Source organism: Wasmannia auropunctata, unplaced genomic scaffold, assembly GCF_000956235.1.
Source record: "Wasmannia auropunctata unplaced genomic scaffold, wasmannia.A_1.0 LD334450.1, whole genome shotgun sequence".
NCBI lineage: Eukaryota > Metazoa > Arthropoda > Insecta > Hymenoptera > Formicidae > Wasmannia > Wasmannia auropunctata.
In genome coordinates this window covers 30,104-48,924 of record NW_012028440.1, presented here as the reverse complement: position 1 = coordinate 48,924, position 18,821 = coordinate 30,104, and the positions used below count along the sequence as shown (strand labels likewise).

The following is an 18,821-nucleotide window of genomic DNA, read 5'->3' as shown; positions in this document are numbered from 1 at the left end:
TTTGTCAATTTCCATGTGCGTAATTTGTGGAAAGTACCTATACATAATGTGTCTGCTTCTCGAGCGATTCACGTGTAGATTTTTATGTTAATTTAATAAATTTATATGTATAACAGTTCTTGCGTATGCATTATCATCAGCGTATATTAAAGTGCTAAGAATGAAAACCTGAGTTTAAATCCCGATCGACTCCATAACATTTACAAAAAAAAAAAAAAGGTTAATTGAACAATAGTGTATAATAGTGTATACAATAGTGTAATGCTTGTGCTTAATTTTTTTATAAATTTTTAATAAAGGTAATAATAGATGAAACTTGATACAATCAATACAAAATATATAAATATGTATTATAATTATTAAAATTTATACCAAATTTAAAATGAAAATTTCAAATATTAATCGTTTAAGTATTATTTAACATTTCCATTAAGCAATAACATTAGAAAATTAATTTTAGAAAATTACCATTTTTTTCGTTGATAGTTGCTTTATTATAAAAAAAAGCTAAAATCAGTATGAGCACTTCGAGCTAAGACAATCGCATTATTTTGGTTTCAATTTAGATTTAGATAAACATAATTTTTGCTGTTTTCTCCTGTTTTATTAACAATCTGATAAGATTGTTAGTAATTAAAAATATATTTAAAATATGCAAACTACCATCTTTCGCTAATTTGTTTTATTTAAAAAAAGTTGCATAAAATAAGCATAAGCTTCTATCTAAGACGATCGCATTATTTTGGTTCAGATTTAGATGGACATAATTTTAACTGCTATTTTCCCAATAAGATTGTTAGTATTTCCGCTTTCCCGAAGTGTGAGAAAATCCGGTCCGGACCGAATCAACTCTAGTAAGGATAAGAGAGGAGGAATAAAAGGTGAAGTAGGATAGGAACAAAACGAGAGAGATAAAAAGGAAAGAAAAGGAGAGAGAAAGAGAGACGCGCTGTCTGGCCACTCTATAATTTGTCGGGGTGAGTTACCGCCCTTGTCTTTGCTTAGCGCTGGGCGTTCGTTCGTTCGTTCGTTCGTTCGGTTTTCTCTCCGGTGATGCTATCGGCGCATACCTCGCTAGACAGGTGGCCACTCCGTGACACCCCCCCCCCACACACACACACACACACACACACACACACACTTCTCGATGCATCGGTATCGGTGCATCGCCAGAATTCGGCGCTCTTTATCCCGGCGCGATGAACGACAGATGATGCGTAAGGGCAGATAAACCTGACTCGCCTCGTTCATTGCGTTGTCATGTATATATTACGTAATAATGTGTGTGTGTGTGTGTGTGTGTGTGTGTGTGTGTATGGATTGAATCTTTTGTGCACGGCGTACTAATTGCAGAACACTTTTGGCTTCAAAAATAATTCTGCATAATCGATACTTAATGTACAATTTGTAACACTAGCACTACGCTTCGCTATTTAACTGCACTTTTACTTTTTACTATAATTGACTATAATTATACATCAACCTCAATACATACAACTGTCAAAAGTCAATGCAATGACAGCCGCTCACAAAGTTATAGCGCAGCGAGAGAATCAATCAGCGTCGCGGAAAAGAGTCAACAATAATTTCGAGAACAACGATATACATTTCGAGGTCGACTTAACATGCCTTTTTTTAGATAGGAGGATTTGCATGATCTTCAATTATATGTATATATATGTATAAGAAAAATTAATTTTTTTTTTATTCGATTTAGGACGTTAAGCATTACGAGTAAGACACTTGTGAACCTTATACATTTTTCTTGACAATTGTTTAAGAAAATTAATAATCACGATGTCATGTAAAATCATATATCATGATCTATCATATATCAAGATCTATCAATCATATATCTTTTATCATGATATTTGTTAATATTTAAGAAAAACACATTTATCAGCACTCAGTGATTTCAAGATGACTTTGCTCCCTATCTTTCTCATGAGGCAGCAACAGCGTGCCACTGCTCCCTTTGAGGAATCTTTTATTAAGTTACAAAGAGGGATGTGTGTGCTTCGCCGGAGAGTTTCTATTTCAAGTTAGCGCGATGGCTGTCGCGTCTGCGTTCGATCGCCGAGCGATAGAGTTAAGATCGAGGGATCCAGAACGGTAGTTCGCACCGGTGGAAACCGTCTGTGTGGTCTGCATGGGTCCCTACCATCCGTTTCGAGCCCTCTTCGCTGTCCCTCTTCCTTCCCCCCCTTTCTCTCTCTCTCTCTCTCTCTCTCTCTCTCGCTCTTCTGAGCGCTTCGCCAACGATGACGTTAGTAACACGATATCTGCCCCATCCGCGGCCCGCAGACGGCTTCCATACAGATGTTCCAAAGGGAATAGGACCGAGGTGGTGTACCATTATCCGTTTATGGAACCGCGGTGACGCCCAGTCGTCGATAACGGTAATCAATTTTGCCGTACGCGCGACGAATCGGCGACGATTCGATGCATCGCTCACGCGGTTGCACCGAGTTGGTTACACCGCGACGTAAGTTGACATTTACTTAGCCCAGGTTGAATCACTTGAATGTAAGAAAGTATAAAAGGAAAGCGAACTTTTCACTAATGAAACTTAAACCGATAAGATTAACATAAAGAAGAACGAAGACTTTATTCAGTTGAAGTAAAGAATCTTGGTGCTTAATAATCTTTCTGTATATAAATTTTTTAATACATTTTTACGAACGTCTTACGATTATCATTATGTAAGTTGTAAAGCAAGTTTTAATGTCATGATGGAATACAATATTGTATAAATGTTTGATAGATTTAAATATAAGTGTATCTAATTTAGACTTTTTGTTGAATTGCAGTTTTCCAATTAATGCAATCAGATATCTTTTTCCAGTATAAAATCAGAATTTGTTCATCGATTATGTGCACATGTAATATTGTAACTTTTTCGGGAAAGTTTGCAAAGCAGAAAATAATTTCTTCTTTTTTTTACTTTTTATGTTTGAAAATTTACAAACACATTTAATAAGTATAAAATAGAAGCCGAATATAATTCACGAGATATGTCGACATTTATATACGGAGGTGATCCACATAAAGTGTGACAAGTTATTTTCTTAAAAAAAATAAATTTCTTCTAGTGTTTTAAAATAGAAGTCTGTTATTATAGAACAAAAATGGATATTACTATTTCCAGAAGTACAACAAAGATAAACCTCCCATTATTTTAACTGAAATCATATATATCTTTCTTACATAAATCTTGTGTTGATACTTTTATACACGCAGGTCCATCAGACAAATCGACTTATGTAAGAAAAAGACATACGGTGCTATTTTTTTTAATGAGATGGATTGTTCCACTGTCTCCCTGAATGACCCAGCGGTGTTAACCCATTTGTCCGAATGAAGGGCCGCAACGAACTTTAAAGGAAGAATTTTTATTGTATATCTCTAAGTTTTAACTGACTGTTTTAACTTATTCTCTGAGTTTTAACATAAACAACTTGTAAAATTTCACGCGCGGACCACCTTGTGTATCTTCAGTAGTGTCGCACGTGTGCGGCACGGGAAAATTGCTCTTGCTCGTCATCGATTGCCCCGGCGCGGCAATAACGCAGGGTCGTTTCGAGAGGACATTAGACATTCGAGCGTGGTCTGGACTGAATTTACCAAGAACGCTCGCGATTCTTGGTATAAGCGCCGAGCAGAAGCTACGTGAGAGAGAGAGAGAAAGAGAGAGAGCGGCACAAGAAGGAGAAAGGGGTGGGTAAAAGAAAACTGGGAGGGCGGGCGGCAGATAAATGAGTCGGGCCGCGAGACCCTGCGACTCGTTTAATCAAAGTTTGGGATGCGTGCCGCTCGGTCCCGAACTAACTACGTCCGATCATGCTACGAAGCCAGCCAGTCAGCCAGCCTTACCATACTGACTCGTGCCAGACACTCGCAGACCGTACAAGTCTACCTACGACTCCACTTTTCCTTCACGGAACTTCGATTCTGATCCTCCTGACGACATTGTTGATTTTGCGTTTAATCCCAACAGGAGCTGCATAAAAAAGAGCTACAAATCATCCAAATCGTCTTACATTTTTTAAAATTATCTGCTGCGTTATATAAATTTTTTCGTTTTCTTTTTATGCGATTTTTATTTCAAAATATAAATTCTGTATGAGTATAAATAATAGTTTATACATATACACAGGGTTACTTTGGGAACGTTACTTTATAAAAGTAACTAGTTACAGTTACAGTTTTTGTCTCTCAAAAAGTAATTAGTTGCCATTACAAGTCACCGACTCTGAAAAGTAACATGTTACAGTTATAGTTACTCAAAAAGTAACGAATTATTACTTTTCAGTTACTTTTAATAGAATAACATTAGCATTATAAAAAAAGACTGCTTTACACTTACATATTATGTAATTTTATTTAAAAAAGAAAAGTAATGCGCGTATTTAAATATGAGCATTTAAATATTTCGCATAATTACAATCAACTATTACTATTAGGTGATTGAGCGAAAGTGTTGCATAATTTTGATTCATGAAAGTGACGATTTGATATATATAAAGTAACTGTAAAAGTAACTATTAAATTAGTTACTAGTTAATTAAAAATCTAACTAATTGTAAGTTAAGTTACAGTTACACATGGAAAGACAGTAACAAAGTTAAGTTACAGTTATTGAAAAAATGTAACTATAACTGTAACTTCGTTACAAGAAACGAGTTATTTCCCAAATATATACATATTTTCGATTGTTTTCTGAATTAAAAAGGACTACCGTTGGATCACCTCAACACCATGTTTAAGTACCGAATTGAGTCGAGTTAAATTAGATTCCACGACTTCGCTACGATGGAAGATATCAATTGCTTGTAACCGATCGTGAGAGAAGGCGCCACCGGAACTCGCCGACGAGTGGAAAAAGGGGCACGTAGGGCCACGTAGGTGTATACGACGCGTCTACCGACGACGATAAACGAAGTCAGGTGACGGGCGAACACGTGAGGATGCACCACGCGCGTGTTCTCGTAGGGCGAGACATAAAATAGCTGGATATGCCTGTCCCGGTGCGTGCAGGCACCTCGTAGATAAGCAATTACGATGGAATCCGGAGATAAGACGACAAATTCGAATTCCGAGAGATTCGGGACCCCCCCGATACGATCGACACGAAGCGTGCGTCCTTCGCGGTCCTCTCTTTCTCCCCTTTCATCAAGATTCCCCGGGGAGTCTCGGATGGTTTTGCAAACGTGCGATTTGCTAAACAATAAATCGCAAGCGATAAACAGTTGATAGTATCTCTTGAATCAAAGAAGATCCGGATATGTCTGATTACCAAAAATTTCAGCTCTAAAATATACAGAAGACTAAAAATTTAGAAATCCATAGAGGTCCAAAAGAGTAAAGAATAAATTTATCGAATAGAATTCAAACATATAAAACAAATTTTATAGTATATATCTCGTATTGCACTTTTTCTATATCTCTTGTTATTAAATAATATTGATACTCTGTACTAGTATAAGGTTAAAGGGCACTAGTTCTGGATCGCCCTAATTGTAAGAATAAAAATTTATATTTAAATTTTTATTCAGAAAAATATCCCGAACAATCAATAACATATTTAATAGTTGTAATTAATCAAAATACTAATTAAACTACTTATTAAAAATATTTTATGGATTTTATTCAATTTCAATATACTCTTAGATTTTTTAATTTTAATTAAATAAATTAATAAAAATTATCCACAATTAGATAGGTTTAATTGTGAATCAGACCACCAGCGAAACATATTTAATTTTAAATATTTTAACTGAGCACATGATGTTGATTTTCTTTCATGAAATCTAATACTAATTACTATCGCCTGTAAAAGCCATGAAACAATCCTTAAAGATATTAAACTTTGAATGAACTTTTAAAGATACACCTTAATCGACGTCTCATATTTTATTACAATACTTAATGACATGGCTTAATAAAATATGCGGCGTTGTTGTTATATACAAAAACAAAAAGCAATTGATATAGCTAACACAAATGCTAAAGAATCTTATGATATGCGCCATTCGATGAAAATTACAATAATTATTTAAACATAATAAATTGTCCGAAACTAGAGTGCCCGATCCATATCTAATGCTTTCACTCTATGTTTTCTCGATATACAATAGTTATAGTTTCTTTTCTTCATCGAAAATAAAAACTAATAATAAATAACTGAAAATTCGGCTTTTTACTGAATCGTTAATAAAACCAAAAAAAAAAAGGAAGGGACTACGAAAGCGCGGCGATTTGCCCTGAAAAGTGCGCGGAAAATCGGTCGGTGAATTTCTGAACGGCACTGAACGCGAGGCCGTTTGTTTTCTAGCCGTAAACCGCGTTGTTTCGCGGCGATGCGATTTTCGTAGGTAAACTACGCGATGCAGCGGCGCAGCGGCGCGCGGCACGGCGCGGCGACGTGTCGTCCGGATGTCAATCACGTATACACGCGGCGTTTGTCGTATTGCGTGCCAGTCGATTTCGCGTGCACGCTCTCTGCCATCCGAAACTGATAATGGGCGTTGCTTCGCGAGTAATGCGATACGTTTGTGCGTCGCGCGCGTATACACGCATACGCAAATGCGTGTGCACGCACCCACGCACACAAACACGTGCGCGCGTGTCGCACGGCAGTGTACGATACGCATATATTTAGTAGATCAAACTCAAACGACCTGGCCATTATTTTAACTCTAAACGATGCGGCAGCGTTTGTCCCGCGCGCAACCTGCACGAAAAACATGATTTATTACGTGCGCCATGTGCGTTATACATAACGCACGTCGCACGTGCAGTACGCGGTGCGTACATAACCGAGGATAATGATTGAGGTGACAATAATTATATCTATGTAGCCGAATTACAATTTTGCACACGTGAGGACATAACATAACGTACATTATGTAAAGTTGTGGCTTTATATAAAATATTACTGTATAGGAAACGTTATAATATTATTTACATTCATACAAACTCTACTTTATTACTGATGATACTTTTTTATTTGTTGTATAAAAATATAAGAGCCTATTAATTATATTTCTCGTTTTATTCATTATAACTATAACGTCACCTAAAATTATCTCGCGTTAATGACGTACACATTTACGTAAATTTTAACGTAAACGTCCTCGTGCACGTCGTCAATGCGTTTTGTATAAAATCAAACAATCCTACTATAAATAGAATCGCGGTTTCAATTGAGGCAAGGGTTAACGTTTCTTTCTTCGATGAGCCCTAAAGGACCGGAAGGCCGGAAGTCATGCCGAAAGATTTATGCGCTTCCTAGTGTGGATCTGGCTCTTTGCTCCGATACTACACGCCCACGAGCGGCAGTAGATTACGTGGCATTTTTGCATCGCATCCTGAGCCTATGCTCCATCAGGATTTATGAGTTATGCAAACAACAAGGAAGTCTCGTCGGGGCTAAGGGTGCGAGAAGTGGCTCCGCCCTCTTCCCTTTCTTCTACGACGCGTAAACTGGTTTAATGCGGTCTGGTTTGTCTCTCTTTTCTATTCTATTACGTCGTAACACGATTTAATTCATACGACGTGTGCGTTGTACGCTGCCATTTATATTAATTATTAATTAATACGTTAGTGTTAATGCTTATACATGTAGATTAGACGGAAAGAACAATTTTGCTGGAAATAAGTCTAAACATATTGCTGGATACAGATCTGAAAATAATTCTCGTTGAAAAGTCAAAATAATTACTAGAATATCAAAATGTTTTACAGTAATGCCTATTATTTTTTTAAGTTTCTAACAAAATTATTTTTATAGATTCAAACTTTTTGAGCTTTCAGCAAAATCGTTCTTTCTGTGTAATGACCAAATTGACGATAATAATTTTGTATGTTTATATACATATGTACCTACATACACATATATACATATATAATATTTGTATGTTTAATATATTTATGTATATTAAATATTTATGCAAATATATACATATGTATTTAGATGGCTAAAGATATACATAGGTATATATTTTTGTTCTTTTAAAGTTACCGTTTAATTGACAATTGATGAACCGCATGTTTAATAAAATTCTGTTAGCCGAATGCACACTTTATGTATATAAAATACAACAATTAAATCAATATAAAATAATAAAATCATAAAATGAGAGATATGCGATATTATGCAGAAGATATACATATAAAATGAAAGTAAAGCATGTGTATTTGGTACATTTGAAAAGATACAGATACACGCACAAAATAAATAAATTATGATACGATCGTCCAGAGCCGTGTAGGTGGAAAAGGCAGATGCGCCTGTCCAAAAAGGAGAATAGCCTCTTCGCATTGGTCCAACCGTGGTTTCCATGGACGCAAATAATCGATCTGTTCGCCGCTGACGTTTGTCTCTTCCACAGAGCATGCTCCAATGAAACCCGCGGCTCTTCTCGGTCGAGGCATTGCGTAATAATATATTATTATATGCATCATACAAGATGTGTAACAAAGTAATTTTAGTAACTTAAAGCTGAATTTTAATCTACATTTTAAAATTAGCACCACGGCAAAATTATAAATTAAGATTCCAATCATTGGATACTTACGAAGAGATATATGTATAATATGACCGGTCGATATTTTAATTCTTTGTAACAACTAATAATTTTAGTAATCTAGAATACGCTGATTATTATAATACTATTTATAATACTTTTTATACCTCTTTACCTTTTTACCCTCGGTTGTTTTTAATATAATTTTTTTATTATAATTTCTCTTAATACATATACAAATAACAAAATATTAATTTACTGTCATATCATTTACGTTAATTAGTAATTTCGTTATTGATATACTCGTCGCGGCGCGATCGTTTAATTGCGCGGGTGCAGGCGCTCTTTCGCGCGTACCAGATTACATTATTATTCTTCAACCATATTTGCGTAACACTTTGGGCTCGCTGTGTTATGTGAAATTTATTCGTAATTTAATGTTGCCTCGTAAAACCCAGCTGTGCCGGATGATCGGATGCGCCGACCGATTTTGTTCCAAGCTGGCTGTCAGATCGCTCAGGTAGTCTGACTCCGTATTACGTTACCCGCCTGCACTCGCTCGATTGCGCTCGCTCGCTCGCGCTGCCGCGTTGCCGGCTGGACGTCACCTGACTTTAACTTTGTTTCGAATTAATCGAACTCGAGGCGTCCGTGGAGAAATGCACTCGTTTCGCGCGCGAGCAGTGTGTTCATTAAGTAAAGTTGATTGCCGTCGTATCGCGAGCGGTGAATCAGTCGGACGTCGAAATACACTCGAATCGAATAAATTCCGTTGGACTGATTCTCCTGACATGTCGCGACCGTGTAAAGAACACAATTTGGATGCGATAGCTCTTCAGTGAACTCGTCCAATTCATCCAAATTCTGAAATAATACGAATTAATACTGATTATTGTTGTCGATATTATAAATTCATTGTGATGAATTTCGTCGTCCATTTTAATTTCACCGATTAATCTCGAAAACCAATTTGAGAGAAATTTATTTCTGACAGTCATATAATGTGAGATCATCAGGTGAGATATCGCAAGCGCTACGTGCACGAGCACGGCTGATATATTTTTTTTTTTTCCAATCCCTCGCTACCCCCGTTTGATATATACATATATGTATATAACTTGTCCGTGCAACTTCGCGCTTTCGTTCTAATGCTTTGGCGAACTGCTTCGCCGATTCTACTCATTAACTATGTTGCACCGCCTGCTGCAACGAAGTGCGCGATTAAATTACTATCCCCGCGAGTAGTCAGCCGTCAACAACGGGAACTTGGCTCGTTAATGCGGTCGGAAACGACGTAGACCAAGTTCCAAGTTCTGTAACACCCTTATACACGGATTAAGTAACGCTTCTCGTAGATGCACTCGACTTCGGACGGACGGTATTGTGCAACGCGTTGATTACGACGGTATGCTCTTCGTAAACGACAGAGCGTAACACGCGATCTAATGTGAATGCATACGCAATATTCAATTAGGACAACTATATAGGATACAAACAGACAGAATAGAGAACGTGGATATTATAATATTAAATATTAGGTAGGATACAGCGGTGTAGATAATTTGAATAGTGGGGTAATTTGGATAATAGTATAAAGCATTTGCAAGAATTTCAGAAAAATAAGAGATTTTAAGATACATTTCATTATATCAGACATTGATATAATGAAATGTATACACGGAAAGAACAATTTTGCTGAATCCAGATCTGAAAATAATTTTTGTTCAACAATCAAAATAATTTTGTGGGAAAGTCAAAATAATTGCTAGAATATCGAAACATTTTATAACAATGCTCATTATTTTTAACATTCCAACAAAATTTTTTGATGATTGAATAAGAATTAATTTTCAAATCTGCAGTATTCAGCAAAATTTTTAGACCTTTCAAAGAAATCGTTCTTTCCGTGTATACCTTAAAATCTCTTATTTTTCTGAAATTCTTATCTATTAATGTCAGTAAAATATAATGAAATGTATCTTAAAATCTCTTATTTTTCTGAAATTCTTTCTCGGAAATGCTCACTGTTCTGAAATTCTTATCTATTAATGTCAGTAAAATATAATGAAATGTATCTTAAAATCTCTTATTTTTCTGAAATTCTTTCTCGGAAATGCTCACTGTTATCCAAAATTACCTCACTATATTCAAATTACTGTATTCTATATATTAAATATTAATGCTATAATATTAAATAATATTATAAAAGAATTATATGCATATTATATCTTTCAGCTTTCTCGGCCCTTGAAAAATTATGACTGTACTTTATGATTTCTTTCAAATGCAAATATGCATATTCATGTCGCATTGAAAATTGGAAAGCGATAAAGATTTACGTCCCGGAATACCGATCGTAATCTGTTTCGCAATGTGAAAATTGATGACAAAATATCTTTTTGGTTACGAAAAACTGAAATTTTCCCGAGGAAAGAATTATTATACAAATTTTACACATCTAAAGTTGACATGAACAAAAACGGCATTTACGCTTTACAAAAATTCTTTTCCACTTCTTCTTTTAAGAGCTCAATAAGACTGTTTTCTACTCTCAAAAACACTATCTCGGTAAGAGTATGACATTAATTTTACATCGTGCCACAATAAATTCGTCTAATTTAAGTTACGTTGAAAATGCAAATAATCGAATAATTCTTACATGCATCTCCAAAGGTGCATGCTTGCGACAATAACGAGACTAAGTTGTGGGATTCGTTTCGCTCGATTGTCGATCAATGGCGAGCGGCAAGGAGCGAATTCTGTTGGATAGAAGTTTGTGTACCGCGCGACCATCAAAACAGGATCCGAACCAGTCAAATTCAACCTCTCAATGCCAGGTAAAGCACGAATACGCGCAAAGCGTAACCTTCTGTGTTATCGAGGTGAAAGGAAGTTCTCCAACAATATTATGATGATCGTACTACGAATTTGTGAATTTACAAGTCATAGATTGCAATTGTAGTTTTTTTTTTTTAATATGTTGCAAGTTATTAATTAAAATTAAATATATAATAATATAAGTCGTAATAAAAATTAATATGCGTATAAATTGTAACTGCGTGCACAGAGTGAATTTTGGAGTTCGTTGCAACCGACCACGTCCGACGATAGTGCGAGAAATGGCGATGAGCTTGCAAAGGAGGAATCCAGTGAGCATCTCGAGACTTTAAAATTCGCATTTCCTAAGAAGGTCAAGGCTCGTGATGGAAGAAAAGCGAACGCTAGCAAGCGTAGAGTCACGTTCCTTGATCATTAAACTCGTTCGCGCGATGAGCATTGCGTTACATTACATTAAAAAAAAAAAAAAAACTGTGCAGCAAATGCAAATATTGTATTACACACATTCGAATGATGTCCGATCAGATTTTTCTGCGTAATAAGATTTTTCGATTTCAAAGGCGCGAGTATGGATGATGCGGTTTTATCGTCAGAAAATTCTGTAACCGATATTTGTTATAACGATACTCTCACAGCCGATCATTAAAGGAAAAAATGGTCACACATGCACAGTATTCTTATTTATTATAATAACAATTTTTACGTATTATATTATTTATACTCGGCGTGTCCAACGGTGTCGTTTGTAAAATGCAATTTTGTATATAATCTCTTTGTTTTGAAATTAGTTTTTGATTTGTGACATTTTATTAGCAGATGTTTAAATCGATCGATCGATCGTCTTATGATGAATATTACTTTTAGAGTGATGTGTGCTGAAACTTCAGACCATTTTTGACATCTACAACAAAATTTTCTGTTATTCAGAATCCTCAAAATTCTACGTAAATCAAATTTTATAGATACTAATTTAATTTAATTAATTACATGAATAAGACAAGCATGAGCGGATTCAGAATATGGGCATTGCAAGATTTATCATTATTATACATTCTGCCGGCTAAATCCTTGCAGGTACTCCATCAAAGTCAACCTCTCTCCATTAGTAAAAATATTTATTAATTAAAAATAATGTGTCGAAAAGATCAAGTCTTGTAATAACATAACATCTCCAAAAAGTTTCGATAATTTTTATTCGTTCTCAATTTTTCTGTTATAAATTATGCATTGGAAATAACGCATTAAAATACATATATAAAATCTAATAATAAGACTAACCTGTAGATAAAAAATATAAAGACCACAATTAATGTAAATACACAAAAGCAATTAAAAATATTCAAATGTTTTATAAATTAAGTAATATTTTTCTTTAAATTAGCATGAAACGCTCGTGTCCACGAACACATTTAAGCGTTGCCTTTCGAATTTTCTCAACTCCTCTCGCATACAAAAGAATACTCATAAGAGCAGAAGAATTAATTTATCAACAATTTCCAATAATCTGGAGCCTATCTTTCCAACATGGATGGCTTTACCTGAAATCACCATGACAACCTGGAATTCTCGATCACCCACGTATTTTTTGCCTTCCAAAGCGAATACGGAAATAATAATGCGTCCAAAGGCATTAAAACCTCTCATTAAATACGAAGAGTTGCCGGATAGAAATTCAGTATCTAGAACCAAAGACTTCAAAACGCTTCCAAACGTTCAGGCTGGTGATTTCGATTTTGTATATGACGACAACACTGTAATAAAATCTGATAAAGTCTGCTACGATAATTGCACTTCAAAAATAATTTTCACTCTTCAAGAAAATCCAGAACTCAAAATTAATCGTACAATCGAACAAGAATTGATTGATTTATCGATTTCTACCACTGCGAGTAATGTGGATTCTTCGTCTCCCGCAAAGTCAGAATTAAAAACACCAGAAGTCAAGCAGCAGCAATCGCGAGATCGGCTCAAGTTACAAGACGATCAACATTCCCGAAAATACGATTCGTCGCAATCTCTGGAATTTCGGAATTATACGCAGAAAGATAGCATTTCGCAAACGTCTGTAATCACTTCCAAGCCATTACCATCTTTATTTGAAACATTGCAAGGATCGAATACGATGACGAAACCGCTGAAATGTACGAAAGATGCACCATCCGTATTTGCGGAAATAGGTAAAGTAATTTTACAATATTAACTAACACATAATTTAAACATTCAAACTTTGCGAAATATGAGTCAGATTTACATTTTGTAGAAATCTCGCGCAATATTTCATCAAAATGGTTCTCCACAGAGCGATCACATCCTCTTAGGGAATATCATACATGGAAAACCTCTAAGATCGAGAATATGATAAAAAACGAAGACCGCCAGTTCTTCGCGTCTGATATGCAACAATGCACAACGCGACAAGGACAAAGTGCGGGCTACCAATCGTCTCGCTTTAGTCATTTAGCTTACTCCGGAAGTTCGGGAAATGAAGGATCCCGAAAGTCATATCTACCTTCTGTACCGCGTCGCGTTTTCTCTTCAAAAAGTTACACCATGATCCAACAATCTGTTCGAGAGTTTGAAAAATTGAGAAAGGATTTAAATGCAAATCCATTGATTATTCCTTTGAACACCACACGCTCGCATCCAGGTGTTTTGACATCCCAGATGATAACTTTATTTAATTTATTATATATTAGTTTAATAATCCTCGATTTAAAATTATACGGAAAGAACAATTTTGCTTGGAAGGTTTAAAAATTTTGCTGGATCTGAAAATAATTCTTGTTGAGTCATCAAAATAATTTTGATGATTCAACAGGAATTATTTTCAGATCTGTATATCCAGCAAAATTGTTCTTTCCGTGTATAATATATGCATATTATGTACTACCTATATATGTTCGTATAGTAATTTAATAAAAATAAGTTTTACGCACGGAAAGAACGATTTTGTTAAAAGGTCTAAAACTTTGCAAAAAACAGATCTGAAAATAATTTTTTGTTGAAGTCATCAGAATAATTTGATGGAATGTTAAAACTGATAAGTATTGCTATAAAGCGTTTCGATATTCTAGCAATCATTTTGATTTTCGCACAAAATTATTTGGATTATTGAACAAAAATCATTTTCAGCTCTGAATTCGGCAAAATTGTTCTTTCCGTGCATATACATATTCAGTCCGCAACTATAATGTTAGTGTATTGAACGATTAAAACATTTAACAAAACCTGCGATCATAGATCGCATTTCTCTGGTAAAGCTGCAGTCGTTTTCCTTCGACGCTTCGAAGAAAAGATCCGCCGACTGTGAGAAGGATGGTAAGTCGCAACGCTCGAAACGCGAAGTCGAGGCCGAAAGAGATGACGGCGCGTGTTCTCGGGAGGCTACAAGGAGATCGAAGAGTAAAAAGTTCTGCGGGAAAACGCGACGGGAAGACACGTGTGTCTCGTCCCAAGCTGACACGTGTGAGAAACGACAGGACGGAAAATCTAAGCCAAGCAAAAGATCCACGTGTCCTGAACCGAAGAAGCGGAAGCCATGCAGTTGGCTCGAGGAGCGATGTCCTGACCCTCGGAAGTGCGACGCGAAGGCACGAGTCTCGTCCAGGGATCGCGCACAGCAAGATTCTAACTGTTCACGAAAACAAGGTATTGACAAGAGATATAATAAAAGTAAAGATGTAATAAAATGCATAATAATAGGCATATAACTATTATTGCAACAGCGTATGAAGATACAATTCTCGCGCGTTAAGAAATATTCAAATTGAATCTAATATTTCCGCGATATCTTATAAAATATCTGAAATTGATATATGATATCTTGTATAATCACACGAAAAGAACAATTTTGCTGAATCCAGATCTGAAAATAATTTTTGTTCAACAATCAAAATAATTTTGTGCGAAAGCCAAAGTGATTGCTAGAATATCAAAATGTTTTATAGCAATGCTTATCAGTTTTCACAATCTAACAAATTTTTTTGATGTATCAACAAAAAATTATTTTCAGATCCGTTTTTAGCAAAATTTTTAGACCTTTCAACAAAATCGTTCTTTCCGTGCAAAATTGTATAGAATAGTAGACATTATTATTGCTGTTATAATAATTTAACGTTAGCTATCATTAGTAATCATATAATAATTTACAGCGTTTAGTTATCGTAATTTAATATTTATCACATCTTAATAAAATTCTATATGGTGTATCGATTTGTCCATTCTCCAATTTTCCTATTTCTTGCTTCCTAATACTTGTATATTTTTATATCCTTTCTCCGTTTAATCTATTAATTTACATGTTTCACTTGATTATGTTTTTTCTAATTTTTTTTATCACGTGTTTTAATTTAACATCTTGATATGGCAGAACGGCAATCAAAGTCTGAAGGCTGCGAGAAATCCGACGAGACGCGTGCAACTTGCCAGGATTCAAAAGGAAAGAATGATTGTAAATCAAAATACGAGAAACGTTACGTAAAGCGCGATAACAGCAAGAAGGAACGAAAGTGCACCGAAAGCACTCGAAAGCGGTCTAACAGCGGCCGCAAAAGAAATTCTTCCCGAGCCAGTGACGAAAGCTGCAGCAAAGGAGACGGAAAACGACGTTACTCGCAACAATCAATTTTCCCCGGCCCGCAAGATCGTAAATTTTTCTCCACTTTGATTTCCGATATCGTTCGCGACACGAATGTAAGCAAGAGACTTTATACTGGCTGTAGTAAAGAGGAGGATCAAAAACTACCATCTTGCGAGAAAACAAAGAGAAAATGCGGAACCAAGGAGAAAGATGAAATCAAGAAAAAGTGCACGAAAGAACCGGCCAAATGTATATCAAGGGAAAAGACTACTAAAATGAAAGTTTGTCAGTCATTGCAGAAAGAAAAGGAAGACGATAAGAAATCATGCGAATCTACGAAAAAATCCTGTCATGAGAAATATTGTACCGATAGAAAAAAATCTATGAAAGGTAAATTATGTTTAATTTTTCAATTATATGTACTTATTTAATTATTATACATACATATATAACAAGATTTTTCTAAATTTTTGTTATATGTATATCATAATTTAGGCAGAAATTTTTCAGTTTTATCAGCAGCTTCACTACATACATTATTAATTAATTTTTATTTTTTCGTTACAAACGAAAAATTGAAAGAAGAAACAGTGAAAACACCTCCATCACCTAAAGAGAAAGGTGAGTTCTATGAGATTCATGATTTTTTAATTCTTTCTCTATATTGTAGATTTGTATGGAAAAGAAATTGTTATGCTAAATTTTCAATTAATTATATTGCTTTAATTGTGTACTTATTGTAGACAAAATGCCTATGGATCAGTCGATAAAGGAACAGATAGATCGCGAATATAAAGAGATAGATGAATGCAAGAAAGGCTATAAGAAAGAGAAAAAGGATGATAAAGTCAAAATCGTTTCCACAAAACATAAGCTAACGGATTTGACTCGCATAATTAGTTCGTATGAAGAACAACAAAGGATGGATGGCGAAAAGTTTGCAAGTACACATAACAAATCAATCATTTCTACGGATGCAGTATTTAAGTGGTTCAACATTCAATCTAGGATTATTAATGGCAAAATTCCAATTATCGTCAAGTTAGTACTTTCGTTTGGATTTTATTTCTGTCGTCAGTTGTGTTTTTAAAACTTGAGAATTAAGGAAAGAATAATATTCTTTAGGAAAATGTCTCTCAATTTTAACATTTTTTAAATTTTAATTACTGATTTCTCTGTTTTTTTTTTGGTAATTTACATTGAGATTATTCACAATAAATCGCTGCCATTTTATCGTAACTATTATATTACTTGCGATCGATAATCATTTATTGCTGCAGCAACGAGTTATTTCATAGGACGTAATTACAGGGATGTCAGACTGTCCAATGTAATGTTTGATCGATCGTTCTCTACTGCGAAACTGGATTATCAGGATGATTTTGCTACCGAACGGACTATGAACGATGATAAAACGGCTCAGAACTGTTCTGCGAATAGCGACGATTTTACCCACGGTGATGAATTGCCGAATTATGTTGAAATAGAGTACGAGGACGAAGAAGATGACGGTTACGATTCGGCCACTATAGTCGACCGGTCTCCGAAATCGATTGAATCGTGACGAGAAGGTCACACAGTAAATAATAATTTAATGTACGCAAGTAGTAAGAAAAAAAAACAGTTTTATTACAATTGTTTTACACTTTGTCGTAACACGATATAGAAGAATGCGTTGATGATCCAACGAAAAGTGAAAGATAGCTTGATGTAACGTGACTGCATCTGTACTTTGCTCTTTCTCAAAAAAAAATTCACTTAAAAAAAATGTTTGCGTTTGTGTTTCTTTAAATATAACGATGTAATGTAAACGACGTTTATCTAAGCACGCTAGTCTCTCTTGTAACGGTGTACAAACATAGGTTCCTCACGTATAACACATAAGGACGTTAATAAAATACACAAAATGTACATTCACATGTACGACGGTATCTCGTTTTCAGCCAAGAATATTCTGACCCTTCTGATTATACGGCAATCAATTACTCCGCGACATTACACAATATATATCGCTATAGATAGTAGTCGATCATTCTCCCGATATGATATTATACCTATACCTTAACCAGGTTTCACTCTGTATAGACGATAAGATAAAATTACTCCCCGACACTTGCGACTTGGACGAACGTCGATTACTCTCCCCGGAGGGACGGATGCGAGTCGTCGAGTGAAACCCGAAGTGCGGGGCCTTACGGCGGGGGGAGGGGGAGAGGGGAGAGGAAGGGGGAATTCGCTCCTTCACGAGACGTCTTTGTAGCGCGGACGGAGGCGTGAATGGCGGTGGGCCAGGAGGCCCAATTACGAGTTATTCAGTCCTCACCACGGGGCACCGCGGTGCCGCTCTACCGTCTCGGTGTACGCACCTACCTGGCGCCTCCCCCTTCGTCCTCGCGTAAGAGCGAGAAGGAGCGCCTCTGGAGCGTGGAGCGCGAAGGGCCGCGGGGCGGGGGACGACGGAGGGGGGAGGGGTTGAAACGCGGGGACGTGGGGTATAGAGAGAACGCGAGGACGTCTCTGCGGGATTCCCGCCGCCACTTATGGGAATGCGATACGAGCTTTTCGTCGGATGCTCTCTTGCGTTTTCGCATTGTTACGCAACCGTCCTTCTCGCGTCCGCGTCACCCTCGTGCACCCCGACAAAGGGAATCAATGTCAATGCGCGCTGTCGCGTCTCGCGCGTATATACACGCCCCGGTGAGGATGTTGAAATGATGATTGAGAGCGTGCAATAAGTGCGCGAATGCGGATCAAGATCGTCATGTTCCTGCGTGTTGCTATAACGATTACGCGAGGTGTCAGTAAGCCCCGAGCTGAGCGGTCCTTTAAATTCGTCCGCTGACAAAATTCCTTCGAATTGTTTTACTGCAATAACG

The 18,821-nt window shown here is 36.3% G+C and overlaps 1 protein-coding gene across 6 annotated transcripts; it reads left to right on the top strand.

Moving 5' to 3' along the window:
- The first annotated feature begins 12,201 nt into the window (after positions 1–12,201).
- LOC105458668 (ankyrin repeat domain-containing protein 11-like) lies at positions 12,202–17,713 on the top strand. Of its 6 annotated transcripts, none has more exons than XM_011704155.1 (8): positions 12,202–12,440; positions 12,748–13,543; positions 13,666–14,013; positions 14,607–15,014; positions 15,736–16,335; positions 16,456–16,566; positions 16,689–16,986; positions 17,257–17,713. In XM_011704155.1, exons 1-8 carry the CDS (start codon positions 12,354–12,356, stop codon positions 17,507–17,509), a joined length of 2,901 nt encoding a protein of 966 aa, XP_011702457.1. In that variant the 5' UTR covers positions 12,202–12,353; the 3' UTR covers positions 17,510–17,713. The 6 variants fall into 6 exon arrangements, with proteins under 6 accessions (XP_011702457.1, XP_011702459.1, XP_011702458.1 ...); XM_011704157.1 differs by having other exon boundaries at positions 13,627–14,013; positions 16,528–16,566; XM_011704156.1 differs by having other exon boundaries at positions 13,627–14,013; positions 16,513–16,566.
- Positions 17,714–18,821: the final 1,108 nt, after the last annotated feature.